This window comes from Coffea arabica, chromosome 10c (assembly GCF_036785885.1).
Source record: "Coffea arabica cultivar ET-39 chromosome 10c, Coffea Arabica ET-39 HiFi, whole genome shotgun sequence".
In the NCBI taxonomy this organism is placed as follows: Eukaryota; Viridiplantae; Streptophyta; class Magnoliopsida; order Gentianales; family Rubiaceae; genus Coffea; species Coffea arabica.
Window position 1 is genome coordinate 49,277,132 of NC_092329.1, and position 19,902 is coordinate 49,297,033.

The 19,902-nt window shown below is 34.8% G+C and overlaps 1 protein-coding gene across 1 annotated transcript; it reads right to left on the minus strand.

The window, feature by feature from the left end:
• Positions 1 to 3,687: 3,687 nt before the first annotated feature.
• LOC113714527 (splicing factor Cactin) lies at positions 3,688 to 17,394 on the minus strand. Its single transcript, XM_027238415.2, has 15 exons — positions 14,963 to 17,394; positions 12,890 to 13,060; positions 11,046 to 11,227; positions 10,846 to 10,937; positions 9,603 to 9,702; positions 9,109 to 9,180; positions 8,932 to 8,994; positions 8,619 to 8,759; positions 7,421 to 7,516; positions 5,203 to 5,487; positions 4,986 to 5,121; positions 4,763 to 4,905; positions 4,478 to 4,645; positions 4,119 to 4,385; positions 3,688 to 4,012 (listed from the first exon to the last, which is right to left on the minus strand). The coding sequence occupies exons 3-15, from the start codon at positions 11,199 to 11,201 to the stop codon at positions 3,893 to 3,895; spliced, it is 1,839 nt and encodes a 612-aa protein (XP_027094216.1). The 5' UTR covers positions 11,202 to 11,227; positions 12,890 to 13,060; positions 14,963 to 17,394; the 3' UTR covers positions 3,688 to 3,892.
• Positions 17,395 to 19,902: the final 2,508 nt, after the last annotated feature.

Sequence of the window (19,902 nt, forward strand, 5' to 3'; positions counted from 1 at the left end):
AATGTGAAAATTAACAAAAATCATTTAAATTAATGAGTTTGAGGTTGCTTGACATGGAAAACAATTTTTTAATTCAATTTTTTAGCTAATATACCTATTAAACACTTTAGAACTCATAAAATTTTCAAAAACAACCCAAAACTCCTAAATACAACTCACTTTATTTCTATACATAAAATAAATAAATAAAAACTTCCAATACAACTTACCTTATTCCTATGAACTAAGTAAATAAATAAATAAAAACAACATGAAACCATAGGGGACTTTTCCATAGGTTGGTTTAATCACAGGGGTTTTTTCCGTAAGTTTGCTTAATAAGATAGTTGTTAGAAGGTCTTTTATTGCTTATATATATTAGGGTCATTGTGTCATGTCATCTGCCTCCGTTAATTTTGACTATTTTCATTATTGTTTCAAATTAATAAGGGACTTTTTTGCAGGCTAGCTTAACCACAAGGGATTTTTTTTTTTTTTTTTGTATTTTAACCTATATTTTTTTATGTGTATTTCTGAGGTTGGGGATGTGGGGGGACTCAATTTTTTTCTTGGTCAATTGGGCACTCCTTAACATAAATAAGAAACCACCTAATTAATTAATGCGTTAATTATTTCATATTTTGGAAAGCTATTTTTAAGGGATTCGAATGCTAAATGGTATACATAACCTTTTTCCTAAAAATAAACATCACAGATCTTCTGCTAATACTTGCCTTTCTACCCTCGAAATAATGAATTCACCATGGTACCAAAAGCGATGCTTTTAACGAAAAACCACAAAAATGGAGCCATCAAAATGCATAAAACTCATATTTAGAAATACAAAAATTTTTTAACTCGTGTGTTAAAATCTTCAATGTTTTGAGAAAATATATTAAAGAAAAAACAAATGCAAAATCCAATAAAGAAATTATCATTTTAGTTGAAAACGTTCTTGTATTGAAAGCTCAACTCATTTTAGTTTTTGACATATTTTCACATTAACATCATTAATTTAGCTCTGACTAGTGCTGTAAAAAGTCACGAGAAATGTGTTAAATTCATTTATTAAATTAAAAAATAAAACCTAGTAAATCAAGCATACACAATTTGTTTAATTAAGAGAATTTGTTTAAAATTCACCTAAAGAGTGCTTGCTTGTTTTATCAATTTTTTGAATTTTCTTTTTTACGTCTCAAAAAATTTATTATTCCATGTCTTCTTCCAAAATAAATTGTATTTTTCCTTTCAATATGTCATTTGTGGAGGATAAAAAATTCCAAGTTCATAATTGTTTTTCTTTTTTTAGTTATAAAAGTCTTAATTTGGTTTGGTTTAGAATTTGGGAAACTACTATCTCTTTGTAATTACAAAGAAATAAAAGTACAAAAATAAGTTACTTTAGCAACCTTGACAATATTATGCATCTTTTAGATCCACAAAACGAGTACAAAGTTGACCGCACATTTGTGATTCGGTTTACGAAAATGAATTATTAGATTTATGTTGCAAAAAAAAAAAAAAAAAAAAAGACAACTAAAGAGAAAAAGAAAAGAATAAAAGGTGATAAAATTGAAGAACAAATAGTTAAACTTTCTCCCTATCTTTGTTGGTTTATTTGAAATGGTCTTTTTCCATCATTTGCAAATTTCTTTCCTTGCTAGAAGTTTTTCAAAACTAAAGACATCACCTCTTAAATGCTAAAATTCATCAATTATGGTAGTGTGTGAAACAGCCAAGAAACAGGAGTAGCAGAAATAATTAAGGCAAATAAAAAGTTATCATAGACAAAGAGGAAGATGGGATGTTATACACTGAACAAGCTAACCTCCAAAAACAAGGGGGGAAGAAGCATTTAAAAGTTCATCAAATTAGTTTATTGGAAATATAAATAGTTACCAAGTTGTCGGATGTTAGAATAAAGGTAAATTGGAAAGAAAACGTAAACAGAAAAAATATTTTTTCTTTCGACATCAATAAATTAGTTTCACGTACACTATTTAATTATCTGCATGAATGAATAGTTGGATGAAAAATGTATGGCGCAAATTCAATTTTACTCACCTTATTTATAGAATAGATTTAGGTTCTTAGTATGAATGACTTTTGTTAATGTTTTCTATCCTTAACGAAAAAAAAAAATTTTTTTTGCCCTCACAAAAACCTCGGCAGTTTTATATTACGCACAGCAAGAATTTTGGTTCTGTATCTGTTAGTGAGAGTTATATTGCAAATTCACACAAAGCATTCATTATATGGAAGAAAAAAATCTCCTTAGAAATAAAAAAAAAGTGCATTTAAAAGAACAAAATTCAATGAGAAGACTAAGAAATTCTTGTTGGAGTGTGTGTTTAGTTGTAGTATTTCCTTTTCTTTTTAACTCCCAATAACAAGTCAACGCATTGGGAGGATCAATCTTTACGTGAACTTCGCGCAAGGCTACACAATACAATTGAGATTTTTTGAATATTAATTTTGTGTACTGATGTTTGTTAATATTTACTAATTTTTTAGTGGTTTTTTTCCAATTTCTTCACTCACCATAAAGAAAAAGATCAAATAAATAATATATCTTTTCCCTCCCTTTCTTTTACTTCCCATTCTAGACAATATATACTAGAGATTCCTTTCTTTTTCTACTTTTCCTTCTTTTATTCCATTGAAGTCCTCTCCTTCCCATTGGGTTCATTTCCTTCAATTCAAAGGATGCCCAAGTGATATGCACACATTTTTTTTCCATCTTAGAGGATTACAAGCCTACTACACCTTACATTTTCAAGAAGTTTTCAGCATACTGGTTTCCAACTATGAAAGTTCTTTCTTTGGATAACATTCTCGCGATCAAGTAAAAGGATTTTTCTAAGGAGTGTTTGGAGAAGTATTGGTTAATAATATAGTTATATTACACATAACTTATTATGTGAATGCACACACTCATATTTAATTTGCCCTCTCGTGCATCTAAATACTTTCCAAAATCTCGAAATTATCCTAACAAATGTCCTAGAACGCTTGTTAACCAAACTTCATGTTAAGTTACCAAGTTAGATTAGATCACAAATTTAACAAATATACTTTAATAAATATAACGGTGGACCAATTAAACTTGTTTCCTTCTCCCAATCCAAATTTATTATTGGGTGTTAAAATGGACAGTTGGAGAAAATGGCCAATGGTAAACCTAATTCAAATAAAGTTTACAGCTTGGTCTAGATAGGAAAATAAATATTTGGTATAAGCGTGTGGGATGTGCTGTGGCTCAAGTCCGAGGAACAACCCATAATATTTGTTTCTTACTTGCTCAATTTCCAATTTAGTTTTCTCTATTGAATATTAAAATCCTCTCTAGTATAAAATATAACCCCCCCCCCCTCCCCCTCTCTTCTGAAAAACGCCAATTCGAAGCTTTGTACAAAACCACATCCAGCCCAGGAAAACAATGATTTGATTTTGAAATGATCAAAACTTAGTTGATTATGAAACTTCATTGTGGAAGTAAAAGTAAAGATGAGTGAATGTAATTTATTAACTCACATACTGATTTTATGTAAAATTACGAAATGAAATTACAAGTTTAAAATCCAAAAAATAACTACAGAAAGAGTGCAATCTGTCTGGGTTGAATTTGAATACTTAAAAATGTAAAACCTCCAAGCTGGTACAAAAAGGGAACTACTACCAAATCCTTCGTAAAAGGAAACTCGTGAAGAAAATAAATTGGAGTTTCTTCGAAATGGTAAATTACTAATACTGTGTTTTACAACCAATATTAAACATTCAGCTTCTACACTTTCAGACGGGTCAATATTTACTCTTTGGCAAAAACATGTAAACCAAAAATGGTACTACAAAATTTTCAAGAAAATGAAAATTATGATGCAGCATTTCTTGTTCCAAATAGACAGCCAAGGGATCACCTCCGGTATCTATATCTTTTGAAGTTGAAGTACAAATGCAGTATTCCACGTTCAAATGTGCACTTGAACCCTTTCTTGTGTGAATACTCCCATTCCTTGTTAACTATCCGGAATGCCTGTACAGAAACAACCACCGACTCAGTTTTGCTCAAGCAATTTCCAGCAAAAAGACCAGCCAAATGATGTTGTGCAATTGTAGGTTAGTCAGAGGAGGAAACTTACAATGTCTTCATAAGGTGGCCCTGCATGGAACCTGATGATGCAGGTCTCTGAACTATCGCCATCCTTCTCGATGGCATAAGTTGGAGCTTTCCCTTTATCAACAAGATCTGGATAGAAAATGTTGAATTTGTAGCCTTGTACAATCTTCGGGGGCGGGTTATCGTGGTCATAGTGGGTTTGATTGTATTTATTCCACTCATAACCAGTGTGGACACGATTGAAATACTTCGGCTTTCTTGGTCGGTACTTATCATGCCACCAATAGACCTGCATCCACACCAAATTAGAGAAAGAAAAATGAGAAACTAGAATTTTGATGAACACGGGCTAGAAGCACACATATAGGCAAGCTGACATACCTGTGAATCAAGATTTATTTCGTCATTCGAGCCAAATACTGCATCACCTTCCTCCATGGCTCCCATTGCTTTCATGGCTTTCTTCTCGAAGTTATCCTCAGGAGGAGTAGGCCTTACGGTCAATTCTTGGAGACGCCTTTCTTCCAAGACAGCCATACGCTTCCTCTCCTATACATAGGGATCAAATATGCATAGCTTCAGCATATTGTAGGAAAAAAACAATACTTCTCTTTTAGCATAGTCAGATAATCTACATAAAAAGCACAACAATCTCTGTGTTCTTACCAGTATAGCCATATCCTCTTCTGGGTCAATTGCTTCTTCATTTTCATCGCCATGAATCAACTGCGGCGAATATGATCCAGCCTCTTCATCCAACTCTGGAGTCTCTTGACGCATTATAGGTTCAGGAGAGAGTGTTTCAACACCTGCACAGAAGAAGAAGTCAGCCAAAAATTAAGGTGCAAAAGTAGAAGGAGAAGTCCTGAACATGACAAAATTTCAACACCTTTTCCATCACTACTGGCATCTTCCTCGTCAGGCTGTGGAGTCAACTCTCTTTCACTATCTCCAACTTCCAAAGGTTTCTCAAGGCGCTGTAAATGCTTGCGTAGCAATTTGGCATGGATTTCCTTCAGACAAGCCTGAAATTGGAAATAGGAATTAATCAGGCAAAGCGCACCACAAGCCCTAAAGCAGTATAGAAGCATCACTGCACTGTTTACCTTAGCCTTGAAGATGTGGAGACGTTTAAGAACAGCTTCCCAATATTCAACCACCTTAGCTGTACCAGACTGCATCTGTGCCTCAATCTGAGACTGTAGAGCTTCTAGTTCGACATAGGATTTCCCTTGTAGGAGCCTCTTGACATCAGCCTCAATGCTTGAATGCATTCCCCTCTCTTCAGCAAGTAACTCAGGAGGTAGTCGCTCTCCACGCACTCTGGCTCGATCCAAAGCATCCTTTTTCCGAACTTCAGCGAGTTCCCAATCACAAACCACCAGCAGTGCCTGCAACAATTCCAATTTGCACAGATATGAATTAATTGGGAATTACATCCAGAAGTTTACAAGTATTTCCGACATAGTTTAAGAAGGATCTTCAAACTAAAGTTAATTAGAAATTTAGATTATAGCATTCAAACACCATTTATCTATACTGCGAATGATGTTAACCAGAAGTTCAAAAACTGCCCCCAAAAAAAAAAACCACAAGCGCAACATGAAAACGTACTTGATAAACAATCTTGACAACAAATCAATCAGCTGAAGCTTTAACTAAGTTAAGGACAGGTATACACCTGTGCTGAGATTATATGTCTCAACAGATTATCTAACCAGTTTTGGGTTGTTGACATGTGATCGAGAAACAGATGAACAAACAACTTTCACAATGTGATACTAAAAAAATTATCATAAAATTAAGATACACTATCAAAGAAGGAAAGAAACGAAGTCTGAAAAGAGAATTTGCAAAGACATTGAAAACGCAGGATATTTCACATAGAGTAGAATGTTTCACTCACGGAGACAAGTAGTCCTAGGATTTCATAACAACTAACACACTAGCTCGATATGTGGTAGTATGAACACTTTATACAAGTTACTAGAAGTTGTAGCTGATTCACATAACAAATTGATTTGACACAAATTCAACAACCTAGTCAACTTCCAACAACTATCCTAACACCTTTATGTGAGTTAAAATTTCAATTAGAATAATCCTCCAGGTAAGAATAATTCCACCACACTCAACCAGATAATTTACTTTGCCCATGTATGCAGATCAGGCATCATTATTCAGATGAAAGTTGTGATCCATCTGTCTCACCAATTAAGACCAAATGAAAGATGACATAAATTAAATATACAGGTAAAACAATTATTTACACATAAAATTCAATAACAACCATAAAATCAGATTTCTAGGTTCAATATCCAGACACTTCCATTCATTTGCAAGGTCAGATTACTAAGGCCGCAGCACCTATCCAGCCTACACAACCATAACAAACTTGAAGGTCTTGTGCAGCAAATATCATGACTATGAAGCAATTTTATTGAGTCTATCTTACACCATGAACAACTAAGCCAAAAACAAACCATCCTAATCCAGTTCCACTTCCTCCATCCTCTTAATCCAGTTCTACTTCCTCAATCATTTCCTTCCAACAGCATGCCACCAGGCCAATGTCCTGAAGATATGATTCACATTGTTTTCGAAACTTTTCACTTATTGCTCTTCCTTTGTACATTGTGTGACTCTCGATTTATTTATTCGTGTTCAAATTCATTGAGGTAGTGGGTGTCCACCAATCAGGAGAGGGATTAGAAACGTGTAATCAGCAAAGAATCAAAGAGAAAGAAAACAAACAAGGAAATATTTTCCTCAGTAGCAGAAAATGTTAGCAATCAGAGCACTTTCTAAGCTCTCTTACATCAAATTTGCAAGAAATGCTTATTTTTGCTGCAGTTGCTCATAACATCCTGACCACCTTGGTCTGAATAACCAAATGTGCAACCATTGAATTATCAGATTAGATTTATTAGAATGGACCAATAAGTCAGATATAAATGCAGAAGAGCCTACTACATTCCAATCTGCCACTAATAGGACTTTTTGCATGAAGCACTATTGTTTCTTCAAGAGTAAGATAATACTTTCCATAGTGCTAGTTTGTCTGAAGCCATAAAATGTTCACTTGCATCATAGAAAGTAAATCGCCAAACAACACACAGGCTACCCAAAATATCAGCAAGTATCCACAAGTTGCAGCTTTTTAGCTAAAAGATTAACATTATTTTGGGATATAATAGAACCAAGATTCATAAAAAGAGTTACAAATGCTATACTATACCAGTGAAGTACTAAGAGAGGAGCATACATCTCAATAAATCCTCGACCCAACAAAGAAAGAACAGGTGATAAGAAAAGAGGAACTACCTCCCAATACTGGACATGTGTTGGCGTTGACCTGTCCAAGTCGAGATGCATTTTAATGTCTTCATGAAGTTCTTCCATTTCTTTTACAGTTAAACCCTGCATTGCACATAACAATCATAGAATGTTCAGAACCACCAAAGCACAGGTATGCCACTCAATTATCAGAACAGGACAAATTCATAGTCAGCATTTAAGAAAGCATAAAAAACACAAGAATGTCATTCAATTGTGCAAAACAGGAAAATTTAGTGTCAGCACTCAAGAAAACATACATCCAAGGTTCATCTAAGGATAACCACCATTTTAACCCACCTTCTGCTTCCAGATGCAACTGGATTTCTTTTCCTCAGTAGAAAACCTATTAGCTATGCAATCTTCATTTTTATGCTTGGGCAGATTCACAATATAGACCATTATACTCACAAGAGAACAAAAAAGAAAAAGAAGAACTGAAAGATGAAGATTTAAAGATTTACTCATAAAAAGCATAAGACCTCTAGAGCAAAATTTCCCCCAAGGTTTAGAGACACCCATCCCCATAAGAATATGAGAATGATTTGAGTATCATTGCTGCCATAGCAGCATTCCTTTCCTATGGCACTTAAGAGACTAATGTGACCCAAGAAAGAGGGTACAGCCTCAAGTTCACTTAGCATGAGATGCCAAAGCATTGCATCCAGATTACCAATTGAGCAGCAAGACTAGTAAATGTCTTCAAAAGTATAAACTACTTAGAATTTTTTTTTTCTAAGAGGATCAATAGTGGTTCCCCACCTACCCCCGTGATGAAAAAATGATTAATACTTCAGGTATTATTGCTATTATGTAGCAGCAAAACTAGATTGGGATAGTACTCAAAATAAGTTACTGAGATTTGACAGGAATTAAATAGTTGCACCAAATGATTTATACTAACAGAATATTCATGCACCATACACCCTATTAACCCCAGAAGTTGGTACTATTTTAAGCCTCTATATTCTCCTGATAAGTAATACTGTCACTACTTCAAAGAAACATGAATTTGCAAGATCATGAGTTTGGTTCTTCTTGTGTGAGGTTAATAATAGAGATAGAATGCACATATTAGTAGCTAATCAGTCAATTGAATAGTGAAGCATATGAAAAAGAGGACAAAGATGGTCAAGGATCATTATGATAGCAAGACACTGCATTAGAGAAAACAAGTAATAATTACCTTGAAGACCATGTATGGTTCATTTATTTCTATATCCAAGTCATCTGAAGGATTGAGATGCTTAGTAAGAATGTCAATCGGCTTAGTGCGGCCTTCTCGCAACCGTATCTCTGACCTAACCTTGCTTTGATCAAAATGGAACTGCAAGCAATAAAATGAGTTAACATAGCAGAATTGGAATGAGCAAAACATCCACCTTACAGCAAAGAATTGAAGAAGCTTCTTTTTCCCTGTTTCATATTTTAATTATCAGAAAATTTTATTACACATATTGCAAAAGAAACAAAGGTCATGAAAGATTTGAGACATCCACCTCTTCTTCTTTCTTCTCCCAGTCTTGAAATTCAGCTCGAGCACGTTCCCTTGCTAATAATGCCTGTTCAATCAAAACATGGTAAAATTGCCAAAATGCTGAAACATTGATAAATCAGAAAGTATGTCCTAAAATCCGTCATCAAGAACTTTAGATACCAAAGACAAACAATATTACCATTTCTTCTTCATGCTGTGCCTTCTCGATAGCCCTTTCTTCCCTTCTTTTCTTCACCTTTTCAATCTCTGCCTACAATTTTAATTCCATTGAGTACTAACTTAACAAAAAGTAAACGTCTTCTCAATATTTTTCATGAAACTGCTGCAGTCATTGCACAACTGGAACACTTCAAGGAGGAATTTGGAAAAAAAAATCAAATTATGAATACATGAAACTAGAATTACTACTGCTGGGTTTTAGGTGAGTAAAGTAAGGGATGCAGACCTGTACATAAAAAAACAGATCTCAATGCTCTGACTTGTGAAAGAAAGCGACAAGAGGGGAAACGATTGGGAAACGATTTATTGGACAATGAAGATAATCATGATTTGTAGGAGTGAGAGATGCATGTACCAGTAACCAATCAGTCAAGTGCAGTATTTCATACAGCATGCTTCATTTACTCTAAGGAACATAAAAAAAAAAAAAAGCAATACTAGTCTATAAAATACCATTCTTTCTCTCTGTCTCTTTTTCTCTGCCTTTAATGAAAACGTTTCAAGTGGCATGCCTTCGGTGATATCGCGTTCAATCTTCTTGCGCCACACAAATCTGCAAGGGGACATTTTTTACACAGAAAATTCAAGGGACAACTAGATTTTTTCAAAAACAAAATAGTAAACTATGATAAATTTTTCAATATTGTTGTCCACAGATTCTGGTGGAAAACTTTTATATAAGCTCTCCTAGCCCCATCTTTTGAACAAGAGAAAAACTGATACAGTGTCCAAAACTACTTCATGCATTAATTAAATAGGTTAAATGAATATACAAATGAGAACATGCACATAGGCTATTAGCCTTATGTTACTGAAGAAGCACACAGAGGCACAAACACAGATGGAAAGGGTGGGAAGAAGGAAAACCATCACCAAGTTCACTAACCAAAGAGGTACTAAATTGCCCTAAGATGCACTAGCCTATTTGAACTATCACATAAAACTATGTAAACAATGTTCTCCAAAATACAAACTTCTTCATAAACATAAAATATAAGAAAAGCCTGCTGAATCACACTCAGGGCCTAAGGTTTGAACAAGCTATAGGCTAAATTTCATAGTGTCAGCTAGATGCCCTTCTTAGTCAACCTTTAACCGAAAGATTGAGTCTATAGATTACAGTGAACTAATTTCCCCTCTTGTTCAATATTGATGAGAGTGTTAAAGTATCCTTTTCTCTTCCTATCAGTCATAAATGTTTCTATGATCCTAAGTATCAACCATGAATCTCAAATCTCTAGCTTGAATTCTTTTTTTTCTGAAAGGGACTTACTATTTCTTATCTAATATCTCATTCTACTCATCCTTTTAGTTTACAAGCCTGAGTTTTCACACAAAGGTAAAAATGCACTACCAAAGCAAACTTTCCTGGAATCTTATAGTGAAAATGCAAAATTTCTGTTCTTCAAATACGTTTCTCCATACATAGGTGCTCGTTGACAAAATAAAGCCAGCTTTTTGAGCCCATGACCAATCAGAAAATGTACAGGGCATCATGAATAAAGATACCACAATCATTTCAATGGTGGTCATGGTAAAAAAAAAAACCTCCACACCAAAGCCTAAACAAAGATAAAATTATCTAGCCTCATTCTGAACTTCAAAATAAAAACACAGTTAAAGCAAACTTGGTTACCAACACTAACATACATTCCTGACATGTCCGCAATTCAAAATACAGAGGAATATAATTTACCTTTCATTTAGATTGGAATCTCCAAATGGATTTGAATCATTACCATATCCAGAAATATTCTGGGCCTTCAATTTCTTTGCAACTTTTGCTGCCTAAAGTTTAAAAAAAAGGTTGAAGCTGAATGAAATAGTGTCAATCAAATTAAAGTAAAAGAAGATAAACCAAATGGTACTTATAAAGATAAAAACAAACAGAGTTACCCTTTTTTGAGCTTTCTTTGCCAAGTACTCGGCAATATCATCCTCAGTGATTTTTCTATTCTTCTTTTGATGTCTGTCATCATCGCTGCCACGATTATGACTGGACTTGGATGAGGATATTTCCCTCCTGCTTCTACTGCTCCTATCGCTGCCCATGATGAATTTAAATCTGCTCTTTATTCCTGCGTACAAATAATGCAGTGGCAGTTATTATGGTACTGAAAAATCAAGATATGCATCATTTGATAGAACACTAAAATCATATGAAACTGCACCATAAATAAATTTTCATTGACCTTCAGGTTTAAAAAATTTGTTCTTTATGTAACTGTTGTTGAGCCCCATTTTTTTTAAAAATAAATAAATAAAAATTTTAGGTTAAAAATGGTTTTAGAATTTTTGTTTAAAATTGATTTTAAAAAAATAAGGAAAATAAAAAGAAAAAGCGCCTAAAATGGGACTTGGCAAAGGCAACGGGTTTGGGCCCACTAAAGTCTTGAAAAAGGATTTTTCAACAATTTGGAGTTGCCTCTCGGTATTGGATTTAGGCGTACCAAGTCACCTTAAAAAAGGTAATTCTTTCTTTTTTTTTTAAAAAACACAAATTTAACCCTTTAATCAGACAACTCCAGGTCTTTCGAAATCAAAGCAATGAATTCGGGAGCTACAATTGTGAGGGGGGAAGGTCGAGACTTTATCCTTGAGCACCCCCCTACACCTGGCAAAGCTGGTTGCAAGTTTAATTTTATTCTTTTAATTTTAAGGCCAAAATTGAGTTAATTTAAACTAAACACATAACATGCAATAAAAGATTGTCTAAATAAAAGCAAATATAACACATCAAAACAATGTAGAAGGAGATGACTAATTCCATGACTTACATTGGAAAAGCCATGGGATAACGCGCTCGTGGCCCACTTGATCACACACGACAAAATAAACAGTGGTTGACTATAACTAGAAGAAAAGAAAGGAAAAAGAAAAAGAAATTTACAAAAATTAAATGCTCCTATGCCCCTTATATGGGTGTTATCACTTCTATGAAAGAAAAATAAAATAACTACAACTTGACTTGGCAAATAAAAAAGCTAAGTAAACTAATGGTTGAGTAAATAATGGCTAAGGACCTAACTGAAAGCATAAAAGTAAAGTTCTGGGGTCAAATTATGAAGTTCTAAAACTCTGGAATTAAATCACAAAGAACGGGAAAATTGAGGGACTGAAATTATAAATTTAGACAAATAATCATCTTCTCCAAACGGGCTAAACGTCAGCTGCCGTTTCGTCCTTCTTCTCCGATGAAAAACACCAGAAAGTTCGACTCTGGCCAATCCCAAAAGAAAATGAAACTCGCACAAGCTCCCTCTCACACAATCTCATGGCATAACTTGAGTTCATACAAAGGAAAGGATAAGAAAAAGAAAAACTGAAAAAGGTGCAAAAAGAAAGCACATCAAGATCTCTCAAAACTCTCCTTTCTACCCTGAAAATCAACTATTATGTTTTGACAAGCATTGAACTTGCTGAACATTCGTTTTCCTCACACGCAAAATGCAGGTCAATCGTCCTTCAGGTAGAACTTTCAGTTGGGCATTTTATCAAACAATAAATGGGCATGAAGAAATTCAACGATTCCCTGCTCAATCGAAGTTATAACTAGCCTCCAAATTCTCAGAAACACAAGGGATTTCAATCCAATCAACACATAAAGCATGTATATTCACAAAATCGTGGATAATCAACAGGAAAATTGCAATAGACAAATTCAAGAAAGATGTGCTTTGAGAGCTTCAAGAGTCTGAGCTTGAAGAGAAACTGAAATTTAAAGGAAAAGGATAGCTTACAGTGCTCTCTCTCGGTGAAGATTCGCAGGTGGTGGTGGAAAGTTCCGGTGCTGGCAGCGAGCTACAATTCCTCCGCCCAGTCTTTTGCTATGTTTTCCCTTTCCTTTTTCTTTTGTTCCCTTTTCTGGATTTTCTCTGTCTTGCTATTTTTTGATGGGGCTTGGATTTTCTCTGTTCCCAAGAAAAATAAGAGTATAAAAGAGGAAACAGACCTGGAACTATAATTTACTTATAAATCATTGTGATATATGTAATAGCTATAACGTAAAAAAAATGATAGTGACTGACATATACACGATGATATAAGAAATTCATGCCATCGACTATTACATCTCGCACATGGTCCGCAAATATTCCAGTCGACCAAGCCAGACAGGTATTTGTTTCTTCCTTGGACTACTTGCCAAAACAACCAAACTGAAAAGTACAGACCAAAACATTGAATTACCAGCCACTCAAAATTTCACAACTGGGAGGACTAGTGGAAAGACGTTGGCAAATGGAATTTTTCTTCTCAAAAACTGGGTAGATTTGAGAAGGTGAATTACTTGCCCAAGTGGAAATTGATATCACACGACCAAGAGAAAACAAGTATATGTACTTTTGTTAATAAGAACTGCTTCACGTAGTCAAGACAGACCTCAAATCAATGAGAGCCACAGTAGTCAAGACAGAAAAGGCTAAAAGGACCAAAATTATTTAGTAATCTGTTAAGGTAACGATTTCCTATCCTTCTTTAACTAACATCCAATATTTGACATTCCCTGTTAAATGGATCACCAAAACCTCAAATCAGTTTAGAAGGTCGAATGTAAATATTTCTTTACCACTCGAACAAGTTTTACTAGTAGAGAAATGACCAAGATCAACTTTCTTGTTGTATATATCACAAGGACAGTAATCCTCACTATGCATTAGAGTTCCATATCAGGATGCCTAGAATGCCTAAAATATGGATTTTCTTGAAAGCAGAGGGAACACCATGTGGAGATCCGTGGTTTTCGCTGTAAGGATGATCGTTAATCTCGTGGCAAAGTGTAAATTGAGTAGATTTTTTTCCATTTAACGCACTGATCATGAAAACTTACCAATTTGAATGACCATTATAGATGTCCATAAACATATTGTGCTGAAAATGACTTTGGCGAATTCTCATAAACTTTCAAAGTTGTCTTAAGAAGGTTAAAACTTCCTTAGAAACCTATGATAAGCAGCTATGATGCAATCAGTTAACCAAATCAAAAGGGCAGACAATTATATACTTGAAATGCTCAACAGAATTGCAAAAATTCTCTGCATCCAAGCAATGCAGAGCTAAAAACACCATAGGATCATGCCTGTTGAAATAGCAAAATCCATTTTCTTTCAAAATCTGATTTATGGGATCATGCCTATGAACTGCTAGCAATGTACATACATAAAAATAAAACAGGTAACACAGGGACAGAGAAGTTTGTTGGTGGATTGTGGCTGGGGTTAGAGGTGGAAGGATGGACTGGAGACTGTAGTTGGTAAATTAGAAACACAGCAGACAGAAGTGTCTTGGAATCTCATGACTTGGGAAGCTGCCCTGCTTGTGTTTCATTTCGTTTGAGGAAAGATTTCAGTATATTAAGACAGAAGTGTTTCCACGGTTATATTCCCTTTTCAATCAAGCAGCTACGGCAAGAACCAGCCAGTGGCTTCACAAACTCAATGAATTCACTAAAACTTTTACAAATGGTCTCACCAGATTGTAAGAAAAACACTAGCCTACCCTACCCTACCCGGATTCTGACTCCAACAATCATAAAACCCCCAATTGCAATTCCCTTCCCTTTTTTTTTGGTTTTCACTTGGACAATAACCAATTGCAAACATTGGCATATCAAGCCTTAAATGAACCATCAGAGGAGAGATTTATAAAACTAAAATGTTAGGTAAAAACCCATTAAAAAATACACAAAAAAGACCAGATATAGCCATCAGTCAAACATCAAACAAGCCCAACGGCTGACAGAAATCAATAGCAACACAAACAGGAAGTAGATCTTCAATGTCAAAATTCATATCTCAAATAGAAAAACATCATACCTTTATTACAAAACCCCTTCTTCACTGAAACAGTGAACAAAAGGGCCTTTCCCAGATTGCTCAGAATCCGCAAGATTTAGCAGAGAAAATGTCCAAGGAAACGGACATAATTTATAAAAATGGATTGTTGAAACAGGGTAATTGTTGCTTGATGGGAAGGGGGAAAAAATTGGCTTCTGGGTATGGGATTATTGGGTCACTTAAAACTACTACTACTAATAAATAAGGCGCATGTTACAGGAGGCTAAGAACTAAGAAAAAGAAGAGGGAGAAGAGAGTGACAGGTGGGGGATGGATGATGCCAGGAAGAAACGACGGGCAAGAGAAGAACGAAGGGGAGGAGAAGGGCGCTTTGACAGATTTTTAACGTGGTGAAGAAAAAATTGAGACATCTTTAACAGAATTCTGCCGGGCTTTTTTTTTTTTTCTTTAAATTGGACTGGCTGCCCTTTCATAACTCATAGTTTTTTGTACGAGTGTTTCGATAAATGGACTCTGCGAAAACACTTCAAATTGGACTGGCTGCCGCTCGGGCTTTTTTTTTTTTTTTAAAAAAAAAAAAATTGAACTAGCTGTCGGGCTCAATTTTTTGTTAGTCCGGCAGCAGTGTCAGAGTTTTAAAAAAAAAAATTCGCTTTTTTGGCTGTTGGGCTGACAGCAGTCATAATTTTGCAGTACCCCATTGTTAGACCTGTATATGTCAAACTTTTCCTTTTTTCAACAATATTCTGAGTAATTAGCCCAATGATAGATGGGGAAGTTATTTTCCTCCTTAGGGTGTAACTTATTTCTTGTCAAAAATTATTTTTCCAAATTAATTGACAATCAAACATGGAAAAATATGGCAAATGTTTTTCGGAAAACCTTTTTCACCCAAACAAACAGACCCTTAATCTCCCAAATATTAGAAACATTTACCTTTCTCTTCCCTTCTTTTCTTTTCTGCTCAAATCTTATCTCCCAAATTAGCTATGGAAATATCTTGAAGAAATATTCAGGCTAATTATAGTAAAACCTATGTGTTTTAGAATTAGGAATTAGGATAGGCTAATTCCAATAAATTTGGCCCTAATTATATCTTATCAAAGAGTACCGTAAATTTGGCCCTAATTATATCTTATCAATCAAACCTATGGTAAGAGTTGGAGTTTGAAATTGAGGCTCCAATTGATTCGTCCGGTTATTTCACAATTTTTGAACCTTTTTTTTTTCTTTATTGTCTTTTCACGCTATCATAGTTTCTTGGGTAAAATACAATAAATCCCCCTATGATTTATCAATTGTACATAAAAACTTCCTCATTATTTAAAAACTCCCACATAACTTCCCTATACTTTGGACTTCTTTGGAACTTGGATGAAAAGCATCCAAAATAACGGAGTTTGAGATACACTCGTGTATTAAATGAGTTTCAAGTGACATTATCAAGCACAATTCAGTATTTTGCAGTTTTTTGTCAATTCCTTTTTTTATTTCCTTTCTTTTTTTTTGTTTATTTTCCTTCTCTATTTCTTCCCTGCTCACAACCAAACTGGTCAACAACACTAAAATGATCAACGACACTGATGAACACCAATCATCATCAGTACCGCCACTGATCACCAATAGCTCCACCATCGCCACCAATCACCAGCAACTCTACCACCAATCATCACTGATTCTATCGCTCAATTATCCCAAAATAACACCAAAAAATTTCCAAATTAGATAGAGCGCAAAATAACAACAAAAGTTCTCAATCTAATAGTCTCAAAATATTAACAAAAAATTCTCAATCAATGATCCCAACCTAACACCAAAAGCCTCCAATATATCAATCACATAGTGGCTCTATTATCAACTTCAAATTAATCACAAATTCAATAGAAACATGAATAGCAAAATTAGATCTGATGATGGTCATTTGTCGGTGGTATTAGTTGAAGGACGAATAGAAGGAAAGGAAAAAGGAAGCAAAAATATAAAAATCAACCAATGGGCAAGAAGGAGAAATCGAGGTCCACTGCCTTCATGTAATTGGAGCGTGAAGACCCTTTTGGCTTGCTTGGAATACTGAGAGGCCAGAGCCTCCTAATCAACTATCATGGGACCAAGACCTTCGAACGATTGGTGATGAAGATGCAGGGGAAAGAGCCGGTTTTATCGCCTAAGAAAACTAATGATTCAGAAGAGAAAGAGACCAAGCAACCCAAGTCTCCAAAGAAAGTTGCTGCTTAGATTTGGGTTCTTAATTTTACAGAAGAACACATGAAAAAGTCATGAATCTAGACTAGCGGTGATAGAGATGCTGTTGAAAATAAAGATGGCGAGAAGATGGCAGCAATGAAAATGTGGTGTTGGCTGGATTGATGGGGCAAGAAAAAGAAAGGAAAATCAAAGGGGAAAGGGAAAACAGGAAAAATGTTTAAAAAAAAAAGGAAGAAACAAAAGCCCAGAACGGTCTGGCATTTCCTCGAAGAAGATGATATATCTTATAAAATTTCAAATGAGCCCCTTACTTTTACCTTTGTTTCAAATGAAGGAAGAAAATTTTTAAAACTTTAACTGAGCCCTAAGTTGACCTTTGATTTAGTTTGGAAATAGGGTTAATATAGAAAATTTACATCTTTCCGTCAATTTGGATGATTTTTGTCCATTTTCCAAATTAGTCCAAAGCACAAGCAGGTTATGTGGGTGTTTTTAAATAATGAGGGAGTTTCATGTATAATAGGCAAACCACAGGAAGGTTCTACGTATTTTACCCTAGTTTCTTTGGGAGTAGGCTGCAAACGAGTCGAATCAAGTCAAGTTTTGATTTAATTGAGTCGAGTCTTGACTCCATTTTATCAAGTTCTAACTTGACGAACTTTCAATGTAAAACTGGAACTTGAAATTGACCTCAAATTCGAATCTAGTCGAAGTCAAACTCAAGTATACTTGAACTTTAAAAAATAATAATAATAAATTTTTTTAAAATGAATAAAATAGTTATTTTCCTTAACAAATAATAAAAATATTAGGGATAGCAAAATAGTAGTATAAGCGAATGGAGGTGTTATTAAACAAGCAGGAGATGTCCCGGGCAATAGGATAACGTACCAAATAACTATTCTACCAGTTTCCTATTGGGTTTATAAATGAGGAAGCACTCACCATTTCTTTCTTTACAATATCCCAATAGAGTCACTAAATTTGGATGTTTCACAGTGTGATAGGCTTCTAACTTCCCTCAGAAAAGTCTCGCTCCCCACCATTAACTATGTGCTTTGTTGCAGCATGCTGACTACATGCCTCCGTTACCTATGGAGTACATTCAAATTACATGTAGAACAATTAGCTATGGAGTATGTTCAAAATAAGCGTATTAGATTTAGGATATGCCTTCGAGACCATATAGGTCGCCCATCATGCCTCCCGGATGCCCTCATATCAACAGTGGGATTCGCCCACCAACACAGCTCTAGTGAAATTTGATGAACACATGATATTTTGTGAGAAAGTCATCTGTTCTTGCACACTGAGCCAACTTGTGTTGGCATATAAAAACTAGATGTATATATATGTTGTTTGCCACTGCATAAGTAGTATTATTACAAGAGTTCTGTTTTAAAAAATTAACTAAAAATCTCGACATGCTTACACACAGAAGATGTGGGAGTAACAACAAACTAAGAAGTGAGTCATCTTTTACTTTGCTTTTATCGCTGATTCGTTTGCCTACTATAATATCATTTTTCTTACTACAAAAATATAGTAGCTATTTTAATTACCCCACCATGGAACCATGTGTGCATGAATGTTACCCCATGTCACTTCTCCCAAGGCCCAACACAAGTTCGATCTGGTTAAGTAAAAATATGACTCGGTGAACTGAATGTGAGCATTTATTCCTATTCTTTTTAGTTAAAATAATCAAGTCAAAGCACTCTATAGGTTTTGCATAATGTTATTAAATTTAAATTGATTAAATATCATCTAAATATAGTTACTTAATAGAATTTTCCTTTTTGTCTAGTGAGACCCACTAAATGAAATCAATTTAACTGCTTCATGTTACAATATCAAAGGTGAAGAATGGACGAACCTAGTCACTTATGGTATGAACGGTTGCTTTACTAACATCTAAGGTAAAGACTATTATTCTAGATTGAAGCATGTAGGGATGCAAGTAGTAAATATAAATTTACAATTTGACAATATAAGTTAGAGATGTAATCAAGCCGAGTCAAGCCTGAGTATCACCATACTCGAACTCGACTCGACTTTTAGGAAGGATGCTCTCGTTTGAGCTTGAGCTCGAGCGAGTAGCATTACTAGAACTCGAGCTCGAGCTCGATGCTCGATGCAATGCTTGTAGAACTCAAACTCGACTCGCATAGGGTCGAGTCAAAGCAAGCCTTATCGAACTTGAGTTAGGAATATTTAAAGATTTCATTTTTTTTGATAAATTTTAAGCTAAAAGACATTATCATCCTTCAAAAAAATTTTATACAACCTAAAATATTTCATAAATTTAACCATTCTTGTGGGCACAAGGGTAATTTCATAATACTAATATATTAAAAAATTAAAATTTAAAAACTCGATAAGGCTCGACAAACCTTCAAGTCTTGCTACTCAATACTCAAACTTGACTCGTTTGGCCCTATTGAGCCACTCGAACTCAACTCGAAATCGGTCAACTTGAGTTTGAGTCAAGTTTTTAATTGAGCTACCCGCGAGCAGATTCGATTACAACCCTAATATAGACAAGCTACTTATTTGTATATTGGGTTGAGCTTACATTACTTGATAGGTTTGAGGAATTATTTGTTTAGGTGAGGGTTGGGCGACTTTTGGACGAGTTGGTGTTAGGTTTTATCTATTTGAATTATACCCAAGTCGTCCAAGCATAAATTGGGTTGATGTTGGATTGGATCATATTGATCAATTCAAACCCATAACCCAAATAAGACCCAATC

What these genes read in the sequence shown, in the direction of transcription:
- LOC113714527 (XM_027238415.2), bottom strand. Translation starts at nt 11,201, where the DNA reads ATGGGCAGCGATAGGAGCAGTAGAAGCAGGAGGGAAATATCCTCATCC. An exon ending in AGAGACAGAGAGAAAGAATG is followed by an intron (nt 9,181 to 9,602) that starts GTATTTTATAGA and finishes TTAAAATTGTAG; the next exon opens with GCAGAGATTGAAAAGGTGAA. An exon ending in TCCACATCTTCAAGGCTAAG is followed by an intron (nt 5,122 to 5,202) that starts GTAAACAGTGCA and finishes TTCCAATTTCAG; the next exon opens with GCTTGTCTGAAGGAAATCCA.